The sequence below is a fragment of the Mesoplodon mirus genome (genome assembly GCF_964341445.2).
Source record: "Mesoplodon mirus genome assembly, chromosome: 3".
Classification (NCBI taxonomy): domain Eukaryota; kingdom Metazoa; phylum Chordata; class Mammalia; order Artiodactyla; family Ziphiidae; genus Mesoplodon; species Mesoplodon mirus.
The window spans coordinates 141,405,959-141,426,072 of record NC_138978.1 but is presented as its reverse complement, the minus strand read 5'-3'; the positions used below and the strand labels follow the sequence as shown (position 1 = coordinate 141,426,072).

The following is a 20,114-nucleotide window of genomic DNA, read 5'->3' as shown; positions in this document are numbered from 1 at the left end:
GCATTTCAACTTGCTTACCTCTGTGAAGACTTTATCTCCAAGCACGATCTCATTCTGAGATCCTGCAGGTTATAGGACCTCAACATCTGAATTTGGGGGGGACACAATTCAGTCATAACACTACTCCATCATGGTCTCTCACACATTGCTTTAAACTCCAAAACCTAAGTACCCTGCTTATGCCCCTTCTTACCTGTGACAGCCTAGTGCTTCCACATCTCATGTGCTAGTACACAGCTCACCGTAAGCATGCACTTTACATGGACTGGAGTTCTCTGCAGTGGGAAAGGTGAGAGAACTTTTATCAAGTACCTGTTAAGGGACATACAGGCCTTGGATTTCAAGTAACAGTAGATGTCTGTTTCTTCCATGAGGCAATGCCAATATGGTACTTCTTATCCTCACACCAATAAAAATGGTATTTATACTGCACTTGGAAAGTGCCAAATACTGTTCCAAGCACTTTATATGAAGTAATTTTTTGAATGCCCACAACACGCCTTTGAGGTGGGTACTATTATTTACCTCCTTCTACAGATAAGAAACTGAGGCCCAGACAGCTTAAAAAACTTGCCCAAGTCTGTAGTAACTGATGGAGTTGGATTTGAATCTCAGTAGTTGGCTCCAGAGGCCATGCTTTTAATCATTACCTGATAGTATTTGGAAAAGGCAGGACTATTATTCTCACTGAATAGATGAGGAAACTGAAACTGAGCAGCTAAGCAACTCACTCGGGGTCATAGGGGTAAAAGGCAGAGTGAAGGCAGGATTCCTGCCCTGTAGGCCACAGGTCTTCCCTCAGAAGGGACCAAGTGTCCCGAGTCCCTCCCTTCCCCATACCCCACTCCACTTATACAGGCCCACAGGTATTAGGGCCAACACAGAATCTCTAAATCCTTATTTGTAGTTAACTGTCTCCACATCGCAGGGGGATTATGGGGCATGAAGGAAGGGAGGCACCTTCTCGACTTAGATCTAAGTCTTTTCGACTTATTTTTCCTCCCAGTTGCTTCCAGTTCAGAAGACCACTAGCCCCAAGGGGTCAGGTCTAGACCCCAGTCCCGGAATTTTCTCAGCCCGGATTAGAAGCGGGGGAGGGCGGTGGGGAAGGGGCTGGTGGGGTGCTGGGCTGCCCAGGAACACGGAGTATCATATTTCTCGCAACCCGCCAATCCTGAACGCAGTGGGGCGTGGCCACACCTGGGAGGCGTGGCCGGACGGCAGATGGGTCCGCGGCGTCCCGAGGCGAGGCGCTGACGTGAGCTTGGCTCACCTGGGCGGGGAAGGTGAGGGCCGGTGTGGGACCGGGAGCGGGGCCTGCAGTCCTTACCTGCGCAGAGCCAGGTGTTGCTTGCCCAAGCAGCCGAGGAGAGCAGTGGCGACGGGTGATCCTAACTGGGGACTTGGTTCGGAGGGACGTTCGCTTCTGGCGGCCGGATTGAAGAAAGGTGGGGACGCCAACGTCTGGAGCCTCGCTTGAGGGAGAGAGGACACGCCCGCCGGTGAAGAAGCGTCCCCTCCAGAGTTTGTGGGGGTGAGGAACGCTTGCTTAAGGACATCTGTTTGTTTGGGGATAGCCTGTAGGGCTGGGTGCCCATCGCTCTGCTTCAGGTAGCTTTCGGGCGGTCCTAGCCCGGGGGGGCGCTGGGCCCTTACCGACCCCCTACTTCTGTCGACTCCCTTTCCCTCCCGCCCAACTGGAGAGTGACGCTCTCGGGCCCCTACCCACCAGCCGTCGGGGAGCGCTAAGGCTCCTCCACCACGCTGGTCCTCCCAGCCCACGGCTCCGCAGGCCCCTGGATCCCGAAGAGGGGATTTCCCAGGCCGGCCGGCGCTTGATCTTGGGTGTTTTGGGAAATTGCGCGTCGGGCCGGCCAGTAACTTTATCGTTTGTTTCCTCTCCTGGGATTTGTTTAGCACAGTCAGGCCCCTGCCCTGGGCCTGAGAGACACCTGTGAATTTCCAAGTAGCGAAGCTACGTGCTGGCGACGGTGGCACCGTGTGTGGTTGCTCTGGGGGTGAGGCCCTCTTCGCCTGAAAGGGCTGGAGGGCTGGTATAGAGAAGTGGGGAAAGTCTTCCAGGCCTGACTGGAAAGCAGGTCCAGGGTGCCACTGTTCACAGGGAGCCTGCTGTGTGGTAAAGGGGTCATCCCTACCCCAGCCCTGCTCTCTTGGTGGATGTCAGAAGTGGAAGCCAGGGAAGGGAGAGGAAGAAGGTGTTTGAGTAGGGGTTGGTGAAAGCTGATGCTGACCCAGGAGAGTAGTTTTCGATGTTTGTCTCCTGGGTGACAGCAGCACCTCTGCCCTGTAGCTCCCTCTCCAGCCGCCAACTTCAATCAAGCAGGGAGGCAGGGTGTGGGCATTATGGCTCGAGGCCCAGAATTTACCCCTGAACAGGACTAAACTAAACGGAGGAAAGACTGGGGAACGTGGAAGATGGCATTTCAGGTCTCTCCAGGAGGAAGGGAAAAAGCAGGACCACTCCGGAGGCCTGTCTGCAAGAAATGAGGGTGTGTGTTTTACTCTGAGCAAAACCACTGACGACTGAATCTTGGCTTTGGGGTGGCCGTGTCCCTGGAAACTAGTCTGGGCAGGGGCTGCAGAGGCGGCAGTACAGGTGTTTGTAGGGGACCTGTTCCCTGGAATGGGGGTGTGAGATTGAGTGGTTTATGCCTTGGGGAGGTTGATAGTGTCCCTGCTCAGTGCCCAGTATGAGGGGAGTGGATGGGTTAAATCTTTGTTCTTTGGCTAGTTGAATACCTGTTGGAGACACAGGCCTTGAATTTTGCTGTGATGGCAGCTAGAGATGCCAGAGCTGAGTTAAAGTAGGCTAAGCTTGTTCTGTGGGCATTGGGATTTGGGTGGTGAGAGTGTTCTGAAAGAGAACTCTGGTTTAGGTGTGTTTAAGGGTGGGTGTCATGCAGTCTCCTCCCTAACCACTTCGTTGGCCCTCCATGCTGCTTGGATCTTTGTTGATGTCTTTCATTTACTTTCTTGGTGTATAGAAGAAGGAAGGGACTTAGAAGGCTGGGTGCAGTGGCAGGATATGGTACAGCACACTCTGACTGAGAAGTGTTGGGTCCAGGCCCCAGATAAAACACTTTGCTGTGCCTCAGTTAACCCAGCTGTAAAATGGGGATGATAACAATGGGGATGATCATTTCATTATGAGGATGAAATCAGACACGTTAAACAAAAGCGCATGAAAAAACTGTTAAGCCTATGTAGGTAGAGGATTGTTGTTACCATGGTTTCATTAGCTGAAGGCCATCATCTTTTATATCTCCCAGTGACCAAGAAATGTCTCCGCTTCTTGTGGTTAAAAAGAATACTACTTGTAGTGTTTTGTTTTTAAGTTGTGAATCGACACACAGCATTGTAGGAAAATGTGAATCGTATATAGAAGTACTTAGGCACGTATAAAATCCACCCACAGTCCTATCACCAGGTAACCACTAAGAACTTCTTGTCGCATCGATGTATTATTTGTTTCCCTTTCAAAAATTCTCTGTGCTTATGTACACAAGTGCGCGTCCTGTTACAAGATGGAGATACTACTATACAGTCAATATTGTATGATGCCTTTTTCCCCCTTAAGTACATATTTAAACATTTTCCCAAATCCAGTAAAAATTCTTCAGATGCCTCGATGTTAATGGCTACTTGATATTGCAACCTATGAATGTCTAATTAGATATTTTTCTCTGTGATTTTGATTGCTTCCAAAGTTTCCCTCTCTGCCTGTTCTTATAGTCTTAGGCGCTGGGTGGCAGGTGGAGGAGATCTCGGTGGACTTTCAGAAGGTGGAGAGGGTTAGCTGTGATGGAGGTGGGGCATAGAGGAGGAGGAGGCTGGGGCAGCATTGCTCCTGTGTACTGCCATCTTGGGAGACTGCTGAGAACACAGGGCTCTAGATCTTAGTCATTGACCTCTAACGGTGGCTGCCTCTCCCTCCCCATCACTCTGTGCAGTTCCTTGCGTTTGCCTGGTTGCCTTAATTTTTTTTGATGTGCGTGGATCAACTAGGATAAGCCTTTTTCTTCAAAGCCCATGATCTGTCAAGAGGTGGATTTCACGTGTCTGCCAGACCTCGACACAAGACTGACCAATATTGCAACAGAAATTCTCGAAAGCCCCTCACTAGGTGGACCAGTTTGCTGCCCATTTCCCTGTTCTCTTTGTTCTTCCCTTACCCCATCCCCCTTCCTGCAGGCCAGGACTGAGGAAGAGAAGGCTAGAACTTGCCCTGGGGAGAATATGCATTCCCTCCTCCTTATAAGGTAAATGTTCACCATGGTTTGATAGCTTGACTTTGCAGTCCTACATAGCAACCTACACCAAGGCCAAGAACATGGGGGTGGGGGGCACTTGAATACCGAGTGCTACCTCACCTACCCACTGTGAGCTGCCCCCAGGGGGGAAGGTTTCAGTTGCAGAACTTGGTAATTGGGTCAGAAGGCTCAGGTGAGAGCAGGCCCTGCCTTGCTCTTAAAGTGCCAGTGACCGAGCTGGGTTTGAGTTTTCCCATTTGTTGGGAGCCTGGCTGGGGAGAGAAGTGGCCTTAGGACCCACCCCTTAAGCTAAGTTCCTCCGAGGGGGAGCCTTCGGGGGAGCCTTCAGCTGACTCAGCTGGTTTGGGTTCTGAACCGCGATCCAGGTGGGAATCTTTCTGGGTGGGACGGTGACTTATTTATCTTCCTTTTCTCAGGTCAGTGGATGTTTGAGCAATTCCAATGTGAATTTCTTCAAGAAGTCTGATGAGAACATTGTGTTTAGTAACTAATGTCGCCCTTGTCACACAGTAGCTGACGGACAAATATTTGTTGAGTGAACGTTCTTTTGCAGGCCTTTCTCACCCGAAGTAAAAACAAAGAGAAATGAGAACGCCAAAAAATCTAAACACAACACCCCAGGCAAACACTTCTCCAGTAACTGCTTTTTCCTTTAGGCACCCAATCTGGGCAGGCCTTTGTTTCCCCGCTTTGAGCGCTGGCCGCTGCCACCAATGTTATCTGCTATGCTATGCCCTTTATGAGAATCAACTGCAGACTTTACCCAGGCTGGCTCCAGCAACCAATCAGTTCAATTCAGCCTCTGTGGGGAGGTAAACAGACCCAGGTGAGGAGGCTGTCCCAGCAGTACAGAGCTTGTCTTATGACTGGTTTTAGTACTCTATAAGGTTAGGAACTGTGGTATTTGATCATTCTAGGGCATCTTAGCTTTACCAGACCCAGATACAGGGCAGGGTTCTTACACTTTGTCTCCAGTGCTCCCAAGCCTTCTCCTAGACACTGGATTGTCGTAGGGATAACCAGCTCAGACCCCCACTCCCCGCATTTTTTTTTTTTTGGTGCAGAAACTTTGGGTGGCCCAGAGAAAGGAAAACTGACTTGAGGCCCAGCTCTCAGATCCCTGTGGATACACTGCCTGCTCATCTATGTAAGTGAGGACTTTGGAACCAGGGACCATCCCTCACCTACTTCTCTCTCATCATGATGGTGTCATTTCTTACTAAAATATTCCCATTCACCTTAGTTGTCTAAAAAGAGAGCATGCTTCAAGTTCTTGCCTATATACCTGCTATTTCCATAACTTTTTTCTTCCTTCTCCCGAGATGAGATTGAAAAGAGCAGTTTCTCTTCTCTTCCCTTGGTACTTGCGGAAGGACTGTTTTCCAGCAGGGATGACATCATCTCTTTATTTTTCTGCCTCAGGATTTAAATAGAAGAAATGCGATCTACTTACGTGATAAGTCTGATTTGGCTAGAGCATGAAAAATAAATGGCTTTGGAATAAGAATCAAAAGAACCTTTTAACCCGTTTTCTTTTCTGCCCCACCTGGCACAGTTTATTCCCATATTTAGTTTCTTTGCTGTAATCTAATGGAACTGTAGCTCTATCATATGGGAACAGTGGCTGGGAACTTTTCCCAGGGGCTGGCCTAATTCTCCTCTCCCCATTTCTTCCCCCTCCCCCCAACCCAGATCATGGCTCTCCACCCCCGCAGAGTTCGGCTGAAGCCCTGGTTGGTGGCCCAAGTGGATAGTGGCCTGTACCCTGGGCTCATCTGGCTACATAGGGACTCCAAACGCTTCCAGATTCCCTAGAAACATGCCACCCGGCATAGCCCCCACCAAGAGGAGGAAAATACCATTTTCAAGGTCAAGGTATTCTTTTACCATCTGACTTGAAGTGTTTTCCAGTTCTCTCAGACCTTTCTGGTTTTTTGTTTTCCTGTTTTCAATTTTGGCTTGAAGAAGGTACTAGATCCAAAATGCTGATGCAACAAAAAGAATGTTTATGATGGGGGGTAGGGGCAAACTTAGCAGGCATAGTAATTTCTCTTGTTGGGGCATGTCTGTTATGGTTGAGGCCATTTATTCTTTCCCATTGGTCAAAGCTACTCAACTCACATCCCAAGGGATCCCAGGTGTGATTGGCTAAACTCCTATAAGTGTGTGTATGCTGTGTATGTTGTTCTAGAACTCCCAAGGGTCAGCCAGCAATCAACCCTTCATTCGCTCAGGGCTCTTGCTCTGGCCCGGGAATGGCTGTCCAGATCAGGGCAGAACTCCTGAGTGTTCGCAGGCTCCTAACAGCCTGTAGAATGGGTGTCGAGGGCCCTTTGCAAGTTTTTCTTTTGATGTTAAAACCTTTTGCCCCATCCATAACCTCCGCTTAAAAATGAAAGGTGATTTAATTACAGGTTTTTATTCTACAAATATGTTTTCCTAACTGAAGAGTAGCTCTGATGTGAGAGTTATTTTGCTTCACTGAAACTAAGATTGAATCACGTGGCATTTCATAAAATGTCAGTGAAACCCAAGTCTAAGACAGAAGTAGGTGGGAAGCTCGTTGTGGGAAGGGGTATTATGTGGTTTGTAACTCCGGAGCCCATGCCTCTGCTCCAGACCAACTTCTCTGTGCTGGTCAGTCTTCCATCTCATGAGTAGCTTTAGTTCCTGCACTCCCGAGACACGGAGAAATGAGTTTGCCCATTTCTTCCCTGACTGTAAGTTGGAAGTCAGAAGTGAAATCCAGTCCCTGCCCTGAGCCTCTCAAGATTGATGCTCCAGGTTCTTGCTGAGACTGGGCCAGGAAAGGTGGGCTCATACCTCTAAGGAGAGAGAGCCAACTTAGAGTTGTTTCCCACCCAACTCAGTTATATTGGGTGTAGAGATGAGAGGTAGAAGAAAAATTGGCCTGTGAATATTAGAAAGTAAATGAATGCTTTTAATGTAAACATTAAATAATGATATGAAAGTGGTAAGGAAAACATCTGTAAATCAGCACCAACTACTGGAGCTGGCATCAGAGGGGGATGGGCCTGCCCTGGCCCAGCTGGCCTCTCGCTGTGGCCTTGGTCTGAAACTGGACTTGCTGTTGAAGTGCCTGGTGGTGGCTGGCCATGTGGGAGGAGACTGGTTCCTGAAAGCTCCACTCGTGAGAATGTTCTGTATGCTTAGGGCTTGAGGAAAAATTGGCTGTGGGAAGCTGCTTTGTCCTACTTATATCTGTGTATCTGTTTGCAGAATGCTAAGGGAGGGCCTGGGTGTCAGGAGAAGAGTGAGGGTGCTTTCACAGATCCCAAGCTCTGACAGGCCTTTGGCAGGATATGGGGTGTGGGCCGTTCTGACTAGCATTAAGTGGGTGCCTGCTGCATACCCTAGGTCCATTATCTCATTTGCTTCTCGAGAACACTGTAAGGGGGGCGGCACCCTCATGTTACAGATGCAGAAGCTGAGTCTCAGAGGGGCTAAGTAACTTGCCCAAGTCACATAGCCAATAAGCGGTGGGGTTAGGGTTTGAACCCAGGCCTATCAGCTCCCCCATTATCAGACGGCCCCTTCTGACCAGGAGCTGGAAGACCTGGCTTCAGATCCTACTACCATCCCTTGCATGTGTGGTCTTGAACAAGTCACATAATCTCTTTGGGCTTTAGCTTCCCCTTCAGTAAAATGGGGCTAAAACCAGTCTTGCCTGCCTCACAGGATTGTTGTGAGAATTGAGTGAAATCAGTGTGTGGGAAGGGACTCGTAAATTGCCATGAAAATGCAGAGACTGTGTCCATTTTAGGAAGAGAAATAGGGACCTGCCCAGTGACCAGAATCTCAGAGGCAAGACTCAGAATGGCTTTGAATAAGGGATGTTTATAAAGCACAACGATTGTCATGTGGTGGGTACCACCCTCTGCTGCATCAGCCTCAGGTTCTCTGCATCATCTGAGTGGGCCCTGGGGAATGGCTGTGTTGTGAGCAGGATGTTAGTCTGGCTGCTCTCTGTGGAGGGGCAGGGATTCAGGGAGCCACAGAAATTTTGCAGACCTGTGCCAAAGTCAGCACAGCCCAAGCCAGCTGGATGGGGCCAGAGTGGGAGTGGGCACGGAGGATCAAGCAAAGAGAGAGGAAAACGTGAGGAGGCAGCAGCCAGGTACTGCCAGGGGCAACTGGAGACGTGCCTCTCCGACACTAGGGACTGATGAGGTTGAAATCCCCTACAGGGGGTTGGATGGAATGGAGCCTGCTGAGTGCCCAAGGGCAGCAGCTTTGTCAAACTGCTTCATTCCATACTGCACATCAAGTGGAGGAGCCCCCAGGTCTGAGAAGATGGTAAGAAGAAATGAGTGCATTGGAGGAGAAGGATTTAGCTCGGCTGTTGCGAGAAGCTTCCTCATGATTGTGAGGCTCTGCAGGGATTGACTGAGGGAGACCAGAGAGCTCAAAGGATGGGGCCGGAAAAGTTCCATTTCGGCTTGAGGAAGTAGTCTAGTTCAGGAGCAGAGGCAGGGAGTTGGGACTGGACAAGCGATGTGCCCTGTCCACTTGAACAAGCTGCCGTGTGCTTCCTGACCTTGAGTCCTCTGCAAAAGACATCCCCCTTTTCTGCACCAGCACATACGTCACAGCCCTGAAGAAAGTGTAGACATCTGAGATACGTTAACAGTGGGGGAAGGCTGATATCCCGTGAACAGACACATAAATGCCCGTTAGACCTGGAAATTGAAAACCAGAGAGGCGGGGCCACACTGGTTTTGGCCCAGGCCACCAGCCACTGGTGTTCCTAGCAAAATGTTCTCAATGTGGGAGTTTGAGGAAGCAGGGAAAGGCAGGTGGTGTGAGTTTTTTAGGACTTGGGGCCCTCAGCCTCACACTGAGGCAAGCTGAACCCCCAGAGCGTTCTTCCTGCCCACCTATGGGCTGCTACTCCTAAAGGTACTTGGTTTCAACAGTTATTTGTGCATCAGATTAAAGACTGAAGGGAGAGGGAGCAGCAAGCCTAAATTCTTCATATCATACGCCACCTCCCTTTCTCTTCTCATTATATAAGCAATTCATGTGAAAAACAAATAAGGCAAACAAAACAAAACAAAATTACCTGAAATCTTGCTATCCAAAAGTTACCATTAGTATTTTGGTGTACACTTGTTCCAGATTTTTCTTTATTTTCAACCCTTCATTAAGGCCATTGTAGTCTTGACAGATGATGTTGGCACAAGCACTTGAGATGAGGCTCCTCTTTTTAAAATATTGTACTTGCATTTGGCTTAATTTCTCTCAGGCCCTGCCTTGCCTGGTCCCCAGCGTGGTGTTTTCTGCTGCAGTCTCTGTAAATTGGAGTTGGGGTGATGGGGCGGTCAGGCAGGGCTGTGTGTATCTGTGTCTGTATGAGGGAGGGCGGGCACACTTTCCAGTGTTTCTGGGCAACAAGCAGGCACTCACTGCAGTTTCCTATCCCTCAGGCCTGGGCTGTGGAGATGGGGGAAGTACCAGGAAGGGGTGGACGACCCCGACCCAGCTAAATGGAAGGCCCACCTCTGCTGTGCGCTCAACAAGAGCAGGGAATTCAACCTGATGTACGACGGCACCAAGGAGGTGCCCATGAACCCAGTGAAGATATATCAAGTGTGTGACATCCCCCAGCCCCAGGGCTCTATCATTAACCCAGGTGAGGCCCCAGCTGCTGGGGAGAAGGTGGACAGTGTGCCAGGTTCCGGGCTGGACCCTTAAAGCGATAGTCGACTTGGAAGTTGCCTCGCTTACAAAGTTGAAGACTGGTAAATAAAGCAAGAAATCTGTCCCTAGAAAGAACCCAGAGAACAAAAGATATAAACTCAGCACACTCTTCCTGCCCACGCAGTGGAATAGTAAAGCATTAGAAAGAAGAGGGGGTATTGAGTTCTATAAAAAATAACTTCTCTTGGGACTCAACACTGAGAAGAGAGGCCAGGTAGTTTAGAAGAAGGAGGGATTAAAACTTAGAAGGTCTGAGTTATAAACCTCGGTCTTTCCATCTCACTACTTGTGGGACATTGAATCAAGTCATTCAACCTTTTGAGCCTCAGCTTCTCTCACTATAACATCTGGGTTCTCATCTTTCCTGCGTATTTCAAAGGCTGTTCTAAGAATCAATTGACATGACATTATGAAGGCTATTAAGTTCTCTTTATAAATGATGGGTAAGTGATCATTTAATTTGTATGGTATTTTTCCTAGGAGAATACCACCTGATCCCTATATTTACTCAATGTTTAGCAAGTTCCGACTAAGAGCCAGATAATTTAGACTTGACCTCCAGTGAATCTAGTGAGGCTCTGCCATGAGGGAAGGGTCTGTCTTCACAGTAAGCTTATAAAGGAGAGAAGCTGTGCTCCTTGGGTCCTTAGAAGGGATGCTAATGTGTAGAAAGGGGTTTAGAGTAGGAATTAAAAGATTTCTAGGAGAAGGGAGTAGGGTCTGCAGCTCCTGGATAGGGGAGGGGATGAGAGCTTGCACTGGGGCTCCGTAGGAGGAGCTGGGAGTGGGGTGAACACCCTTGGTTCCCACTCTTTGGCATTGAGGGTGCACACTGAACCCAAGGAACCTCTGTGCTGGCAGTGCCTAGCTTGAACAGTGGGTCAGCTGCAGGGATGACAGTGCAACGTGAGCGCCTCACTTTTGACCTTTGTGTGTGTGTGTGTGTGTTTCTCGGGTAGGATCCACTGGATCTGCTCCTTGGGATGAGAAAGATAATGATGTGGATGAAGAAGATGAGGAAGATGAGCTGGACCAGTCACAGCACCACGTTCCCATCCAGGACACCTTCCCGTTCCTGAACATCAATGGTGAGTGGGGTGGGGGGTGGGACAGAGGCATGGAGAGGATGTAAGGGGCTTTGATTTTGCAACCGTTGACACCATATCCACCATTGCACTGGGAGCAGCGACCAGGCCCTGGGGCCAGGCTGCCAGTCTGTTAGCAAGTAGGAGTCATAGGCAAAGGAACCCCGTAGGCATAGTTATCCGAGTGAGGTGGTTTCTAGGCAGAGAGAGCATCTTCTGAATCTTATGTGATAATTCAGAGAAATTAACAAATTAAATTCATTCTCAATCCCGCATACAAATACACAAGCTGTTATAAATTTTGCTGATTTCCTTCAGGCCAAGTGCAGGGATCATTTTCATGAATTGTAGGCAAACTCTTCTGCTATTTCCCTCGGTACAAATTTTCTGTCACTGCCTTAACAGCCTCTGCTAAGGCTGTATCATGGGAAACTTGTGGCTCTACAGCTCTTAATACTAGGCTCTGATAAAATTTCTCTACTAGAGACTTTAATCTTTTTTTTAAATTGACTTTTTGAATTCAGCTTCCCAGGAAAGATGAGTTTAGAGGTTGGAGGGTCACTGTGAGACAGAGCAGGTACTGCATCTCCCATTGCACATTCTGAGGACGCTCAACCACAAGGTGAACTGCTCTTCCACAGCATCTTCACTTGAACTTTCCACTGACATGCTCCTAGTCATATGACTTGCATTCAGTTGAGTAGCTTTTCACTACTTTTCTAAGTTCCATCTGGCTGCTAGGGTCAAATGAGATACTTTTACCACCTAGAAACTTTAGTATATCAAGATGATTCCTGTAGGATTTTGGAGTCCCCTTCCCTAGGTGATGCCCCTTCTTTTGAGAATCAGGAAATGACTCTTATCTGTCTACTTGCCCTCCTTGACTTACCCTGTCATTTATAACCTTGCAACCAAGTGATGAGTAAAGACAATGATCATAGAGCTCTCTCAGGTTAATATTGCCACAGCTACATTCCCACTTGGTGCAATTTTAAGATTTGGACATTTGGAAATGTGAGATCCTTTCCCAAATCTCTGGCTCACTCATTCTGTTATTTTCACCCCTTAAAAGGATGCAACCCATTTCCAGGATCATGATTTCCCTTTTTTTTTTCCATGTTTTTTTAAAGCTAATATTGTGTGTCCTTACATTATGGGCCACCTTGGATCCTTTGTGGAAACATGTGAACGTATGTTAAAAATAAAAAAGTAAAATGGGTACATAGATATAACCAGACTCGTACACAAAGGGTCAAAGAAACCTTAACCTCTGTGATTTCAGAGCTGTTGGGCAGAGGAAGAAGAACTGTTGAAGGATAGATGCTTAAAAGGTGAGGCTAGGAGGAAAAATCTGTAAACTTTGGAGTGAGCCAACTTTGACAATAGCAGGGATATAGGATGTGTTTTTCATTCTCTCTTTTAAAAGCTTTAACTGGATACTTTTGAATAAATAATACTCTTACATGGTTTAAAATTCATAATGGTACAAAAAGGGAATCAGCTGAAAGGTTTTCCTTCTAACCTGTCTGAACAGTTCCTTCCCTGGAAGAGAGACAGATCTTTCCAGGTTCTTGAGTATCCTTCCAGATGTTTCATGCATGTAGAACAGTATGTGTTTGTTTTTAAAGGAATTTCTATACATTAACACTTACTCAAAGCTAATCAACCAATTTAGTTGAGTTCAGTTTACGGAAGACAACCAGTTTCTGTTTAATTGCTGGGTTCAAATTTTGTAACAGGGAATCTCTCATTCATGCCTGTTCTAATTTAACCCCAGGGAGTGCCCACTTGTCTGTTAATCATCAGCAAATGCATGTTTTCAGAATTATGAGTTTATGAGAGAACTAATAAGATTAGGAAGCAGAAGCAGCAGAGCCTTATTTCTTTTGGTGTTTGTTGGGGGAATTACTGATGGGCTGCCACACTGAGTTGTGGTCCAGTGCTGGACCTTTTAGGTTTGAGAGCTTCGGAGCCAGGTGATATGCATGTGTGGTGCTCCTGCCTGCTCACCCACATCCTTCTTTTCTAGGTTCTTCCATAGCAACAGCCAGTGTGGGCAACTGCAGTGTGGGCAACTGCAGCCCCGAAGCAGTGTGGCCCAAAACGGAACCTCTGGAGATGGAAGTACCCCAGGCACCTATACAGCCTTTCTATAGCTCTCCAGAGCTGTGGATCAGCTCTCTCCCAAGTAAGTGAGCCTTGATTTTCTAGCTGGATCTTCAGCTCCTATTACAGTCCATTTCCTGCCCCACCTTCTGCCTCCATTTCTTTGCCATGTATAGAATAGTCCCCCAGGCAGCCTCTGTGTCTGGTTCCTGGCTGGCTGATGAGCCACCAGGAACTAAAGAAACATTAGCCCATACCTACTTGCCCATGGGGATGCTCTGATTGGTGCTGTGCAGCTCTAGGTTACTCACCTGTTAGGTGGGTGGAAGGCCTGGGTTTATCAGTTTGCCCAGGGGACTTGTGGGATGGGGAAGTTAATGACTGTGGATTTGGTCAAGGAGGCTCTTGGGTTTTGAGGGACTTTAGGACCCAGAGAAAATCTCTTTCTGAATTGGGTACAAATTAATCTCAGTGAAGAATCATTGTCATTGCACCTCCCTTTCACACTACACATGGTAGGGGAGGTGCGGGGGGGAGTACTAGCATTTTATCCAAGAAGCTGATAGCTTTGATAAGACCTATAGGGTTCAATGGACACTTGCTGAGTGAAAATTTACTTTGTTGTGAACTGTGTCCTTCTGTGATATATTATTAGAACATATCAACGGTGTGTGCTCATCTGTGTAATTTTCAGAAATATGCCTTGGTATTTCTTATTGTTCCTCTGGTGTCTTTAAACAGTGAGTCAAAAATGATACACAGGGCTTCCCTGGTGGTGCAGTGGTTGGGGGTCCGCCTGCCGATGCAGGGGACATGGGTTCGTGCCCCGGTCCGGGAGGATCCCACGTGCCGTGGAGCGGCTGGGCCCGTGAGCCGTGGCCACTGGGCCTGCGAGTCCGGAGCCTGTGCTCCGCAGCGGGAGAGGCCACAACAGTGAGAGGCCCGTGTACCACAAAATAAAAAATAAAAAAAAATTTTTTTAAAGTTACATATTTTATTAAGCACACAAAAATAATAATAATAAAGATATTTAGATTGTCAAAAGATTACATATTTTAACTTTTGGCATCATCTCATGGATGGAGAGGTTCCACATGTTTATTGGTCTTTTGAAGTGATAACTTTAAACATTTTTATCCTATAGATATACTTGTGAAATTATACCAGACAAAAACTCACTGAAAGCACTCCTTCGTATTCATACAACTGCAGATCCAACTGAGGATCCATTACCTCCACCACTGACAGGTCACAAGGGCTAAAATAATAGTTACAGCTAACATGTACTGAGTACTATATAAGTGTTAGGTCATATAATCTTTAAATAATCCCCATAGGGTAGGGATTATCATTATAGTCATTTTACAGAGGAAGAAACTGAGATGTAAAGAGGTTAAATAATTTACTAATCTGAAACAGGCAGTAAAGGTGAAGCCAGGCTTCCAACACAGGCAGGCCTACTTTGGAGCACCCTTGCTGCTCTATTGCCCTGGGCTGCCATTCAGGGCAAAACCCTTCAGAGTGAGCAACAGGACGTATCAGATATGATACATAAAGTAATCTTGTTCCAAAGTTGAAAGTTATCCCAGCTCTGAATTTATCATTGTAATCACAGAAAATTATATTATAACTCATAGTTATTTTTATGTCTATTAAATGGTATTAACCAGTGGTTTATCATTATCCTGAACAATGCTAGGGAGGCATGGCTGTCATTCAATAATAAGGAAATTATTAAACAGATCGTAGCACACTCACATTATGAAAGATTGTGACAACACTAAAAAGTAAAAATGTGAAAAAAGGTAAAAACATGAAAACTATTTATAATACAGTATCAAGTGGAAAGAAAACACTTAACTGTAGATTCACAACACAAAATCTATATTTAAAAAGAAAAAGATGTGTGCATACAGGCAAAAACTAGAAGGGAATGTAAAAAATATGAAACTAATTTGTGTTTGGGTGGTAAGATGAGGTCTTTCTTTTTCTATTTTAAAAATTATTTTAAGGGTATCAGATTACCCCTTTATAGAACTGAAAAAAAAGAAAATGAAAGAAAATCTGAAGGCCTTCTGACCCATTTCTCCACCAAGCTGCTTTCATTATTGGTCTTCAGAGCCCAGGAATGCTCTCTGCAGAGCAGGCTGACAGCCATCTAACATGTCAGCGCTCTGGTGAGATCAGTCTGGGTTCATTTTACTGCATCAACTAAAATATTCTCTGTTATGGATAATAGATTGTGCTGAGTATAAAACAGATCTGAAAGGTTAGGGTAGAAATGTAGATGTAAGATGTATTGAAAAGGCTCTGGAGGACATTACAGTTTGGGAATGTGAAGCCATCTGTGAAATAATTGGTATTGTTTAACTGAAGCTGTGGCCAAAAAATGACAATTTAAACTAGGAAGGAAAATTGTCAGTTTCAGAAAGAGGATAACACTATCAAATAACCTAATCTTACCAGAGAGCAAACGTCTCTGGAATTACAGTGTTGGTGTGTACGGTTACCATGGTTGAGGTTCTTAGAATTCTTGGCTTCAGACAGTTAGTTACTGGCTCTGACGACCCAGGCTTGTGGAAGTGAAGTAGAGTAAGTGAAAGCATGTTTTAAAGAATAGAAGCTTCATATTTTTAATTTCTTCTTAAGTGACTTTTGGTAGCTGAGTAATTTAGGTAAGTATATTGTTTTTAATAAATAAGGTGGCTTTTTAGTGATAAACTAGAAGTTCTCAGAGTCCTGTTATTGGACAACTCACCCTGGGGAGAGGAGGGCAGTGCTTTAATTGAACCCTAAAAAGCAGTAGTTTTCAAGGTTCAGAAAGGGGTATGGCATACCTAGGGGATAACTCATGATGATATTTGATTCGGAGATAAGCCTTATTTTGTATTCTGACAGGCCCAAGGGGACACAATCTGAAACAAAGTCTAAAGGGAGAAACTAAGTTGCTCTGAAGACTAACACCCAGTTTTTCCTTTTAGTCCAAACAGATTGGTGTCTGGGAGGCCCTCCTTTTCTGGCCTACCTTCTTCTTCACTTTTCTATCTGTCCATTCTTACACACACACACACACACACACACGCACGCACGCACGCACGTACGTATGCACACACCTTCCACCCCAGCCTCAGGCTTAAAGTTGCATCCTGTCTGGGCCCTTCCAGGTCAAAGCCAGTGAGATGGTCCTTCTCAGGAGGCTCAGATGAAAAGTAACCTGTTCCTTGCTCAGTGCTGAGACCCACAAGAATGGATCCACAGTTAGCTGTGCATTGGGGTTAAGCCTTTCAGATTCTTAGCGTCTATACAATAGATGAATCTCATGCCAATACTGATCATCTCTCACAGCGTAACTTGGAGGTTTTAGTACAGTAAAAGGTCCTCTTATCAACAATGATGACATAAAGCAACAAAAAAGAGGACTGAGAATTCTGTCCTGCCATGAATGTGAAGTTGTAACTCCACTGTTAGAGAAGCAAACTTGCAAATGGACAAGTTCAGAAGATATTTATCTTCTCCTGATGAGTTTAGACTGTATCACCTCTGAGAATGAATATTTGTCCTAGGGATGTTTGTATGGACATCTGATTAAACAGTTAGCAGCTAGACACTTGGAAGACTAAAGAGGAAAGTCTGTAAGTCTGCACTGGGGAAAACTTGAATGGGAACAGACTTAAGTATGCCCACCCTGAGCTGCTCTGCAGGACTTAGAGTTCCAAGCTCCCCTCACCAAACACCCCTGGTACCTTCGGCAAAATTTGGGTTGCCAAGGCCACCAGGCACTATTCTGTTGAATGTCTGTGAACTTATTCTAAAGTGAATAACTTAGACTTCAGGAAGGCATTGCTAAGAAAATACTGGAGGGACAACTTCTTTTGAGCAAGGTTGCCATTTCCCAAAAAATGAATAAGGAGTCATCCAGTAGAGTGGAAAGGGGGAACAAGATTAGAACTAGTAGCACCCATAGGGGGCCCTCCATGGGTTAACTAGGGGTTAACTTCATAGTGCTGTTTCTTGGAGTATAGGAAAAGTCATACTAGCGTACAGTTTAAAATTTTTTCTTTCATAATTGAGATTCCCGGTCATTACCCCAACCCTACCATAAAATCTGATAATCCTATACCTCCCTGTGTGATGTTGTGAAGGGTAAAGCAACAGGGTTCTAAAGCATAGTGTTTCTTATCCTATATTCACCCCTTCATGGGAGCTCATAGAGGGCTCAGCATCTATCAAGGCGACCATATCCCAAAGTTCAGGATATGGCCATCAACAAAGGGACCTGGAAATAGTGAGGAGAAGCACAGAATGCCAGCCAGTAAATGCCAGGTGGTCAACTCAACAAGGGCCTGATCTAAATCCTTCTCTTTACTAACACACACTAGAGGAAGGGGACCCTCAGGTAGAGGCAGGCAGATGATTAGACTATCTATCTCTACTTGAGTCTAATTTGGTAAAGCAGAGTTTCTTAAATCCATCTTATCCAGATTTTCAAAACACTAGCATAGTTACACAAATAACTCTAAATTTATTTTAGTTTCCATTGAATTATATTTACTTTCCATGTATCATTTATACATTTTTACAGGTACACTTTTGCTTTTTTACATTGATTTGGCTTGCTAGTAGTTTATTTTACTGCTTTTGTTTTCTATTGGTATTTATACCTCTCTCCACAAACACACACGAGGACCAGTTCCTGAATTTATTTATGAATAAATAAATGAATTCTACTCTAAATTCCAATTTATTCTATTGCTTTCCCCTTTTATCTCCCTTTTATTCTTACCTCCTTTCTTTTTTTAGAAATTTATTTGAAAATAAATAAATGGCTAATTTGTTTTTAAACCCCCTTATTTAAGTAATGAAAATATTTAAGACTACGAATACAAAAATATTTAAGACTATGCCTTGGCCATATCTCATAGATTTTGTTCTTAATATTCTCATTAGCATTGTTTTCAAGTCATTCTTAGTTACAGATTTGGTTTCCTCTATATTTCAAGAGCAAACCAGGAGGATTTTTTTCCCAAGAGGTTGAAATGTTTATTTCTTCCAACTTTTGCTGTTTCTTTCTTTTCTTTCTTTTTTTTTTTTTTTTTTTTTTTGCGGTACACAGGCCTCTCACTGTTGTGGCCTCTCCTGTTGCAGAGCACAGTCTCTGGACGCTCAGGCTCAGCGGCCATGGCTCACGGGCCCAGCCACTCCGCGGCATGTGGGATCTTCCCAGACCGGGGCACGAACCCGTGTCCCCTGCATTGGCAGGCGGGCTCTCAACCACTGCACCACCAGGGAAGCCCTGCTATTTATTTCTAATTTTACTGTACTATGGTTAGAAAATCCTGCTGTAAGATATAAAGTTGTTTTAATGTTTGCTTTTTTCTATATTCTTTTGTATGCATGAAATATAATAATTTTTATTGTGGTAAAATATACGACATAAAGTTTAGAATTTTAACCATTTTTAACTGTACAGTTTAGTGGCACTACTTAAGTAATTCACATTGTTATGCAACCATCCACCATTATCCATCTCTGGAACTTTTTCATCATCCCAAATTGTGCTTTTGGTGTCACATTCAAGAAATCATTGCCAAATCCAATGTCCTGAAGATTTTGCCCTAAGTTTTCTTCTAAGAGTTTTATAGTTTTAGCTGTTACATTTAGGTCTTTGATCCGTTTTGAGTTCATTTTTATTTATGTGATAAGGGTCCAACATCATTCTTTTGAGGGTAATACATTTTTAAATAGAAAGCAAAGAAGCAGAAAATATCAGCTCCAGAAGGGGCCCTCCCCATTTACGAATGAAGAAATTGGGATAGTAATAAAATAATAAGCCAAACTCACACAACTGATTGAGGGCAGCAGCAGACTAAAAGTCAAATCCTGTCTATTTTCAATGCATTACACTAATGTTTGCTTTTTTTTAATGATGCTTGCTTTATGATCAATACGATGAAGTTTTTGACACTTCATGGGCATTTGAAAATAAGGTACGTTCTCTGTTTTCAGAGTTGTGTGTGTGTGTGTGTGTGTGTGTGTGTTTCTCTCTCTGTCCATATAGATAGATAGGTATGACAACCTTATTAATTGTATTATTCTCAGAACATAGTGTTAAAAGCTCAGGCTCTGATGCCAGGCAAACCTGTGTGACCTTGAACTCACACATGTAACCTCTCTAAACCCCAGTTAAAGTAGAGGTGGTATCCCATTGAATGCATAGCCCTAAAAGGGAGTTCAATCTTCATACACATTTCTTTTTTTTTTTTTTCGCTTTATAACAAATTTAATCAGTTATACATATACATATGTTTCCATATCCCCTCCCTTTTGCGTCTCCCTCCCACCCTCCCTATCCCACCCCTCCAGGCAGTCACAAAGTATCGAGCTGATCTCCCTGTGCTATGCGGCTGCTTCCCACTAGCTATCTACCTCACGTTTGGTAGTGTATATATGTCCATGCCGCTCTTTCACTTTGTCACAGCTTACCCTTCCCCCTCCCCATATCCTCAAGTCCATTCTCTAGTAGGTCTGTGTCTTTATTCCTGTCTTACCCCTATGTTCTTCATGACATTTTTTTTTCTTAAATTCCATATATATGTGTTAGCATACAGTATTTGTCTTTCTCTTTCTGACTTACTTCACTCTGTTCATACACATTTCTTTCTGACTTTCAGTGGAACCCAAATAGTTGGCCCACAGGAACTCCTATTACCGTCACCTGTCCTCTCTTATGCTCTAGCGCCCTAAACTCCCAGAACCTTCTCATACTTCTGTGCCCATAACATTCTCTTACTCTGCCATCTTGGGCTCCCCAGCCCCTCTGTCCTCATTCCCATTTCCATGTGCCAAGCTTCAGGCGCAGGACCTTGGGCTATTGTCTCTCATCCTGAGGGAATGTCGTTTCCCTTCAGTC

At 45.3% G+C, this 20,114-nt stretch overlaps 1 protein-coding gene and 1 long non-coding RNA gene across 2 annotated transcripts; both read left to right on the top strand.

The window, feature by feature from the left end:
• Window positions 1–1,507: 1,507 nt before the first annotated feature.
• LOC309800881 (interferon regulatory factor 6-like) lies at window positions 1,508–19,396 on the top strand (the record flags this gene model as incomplete). The annotated part of the gene is made up of 6 exons (XM_082615189.1): window positions 1,508–1,534; window positions 9,740–9,945; window positions 10,973–11,101; window positions 13,128–13,286; window positions 19,160–19,191; window positions 19,388–19,396. Exons 2-6 carry the CDS (start codon window positions 9,852–9,854, stop codon window positions 19,394–19,396), a joined length of 423 nt encoding a protein of 140 aa, XP_082471315.1. The 5' UTR covers window positions 1,508–1,534; window positions 9,740–9,851.
• On the top strand, window positions 4,863–6,291 carry LOC309801094. Its single transcript, XR_014293527.1, has 3 exons — window positions 4,863–4,928; window positions 5,357–5,439; window positions 5,985–6,291. It is a non-coding gene; the product is annotated as an uncharacterized lncRNA (long non-coding RNA).
• Window positions 19,397–20,114: the final 718 nt, after the last annotated feature.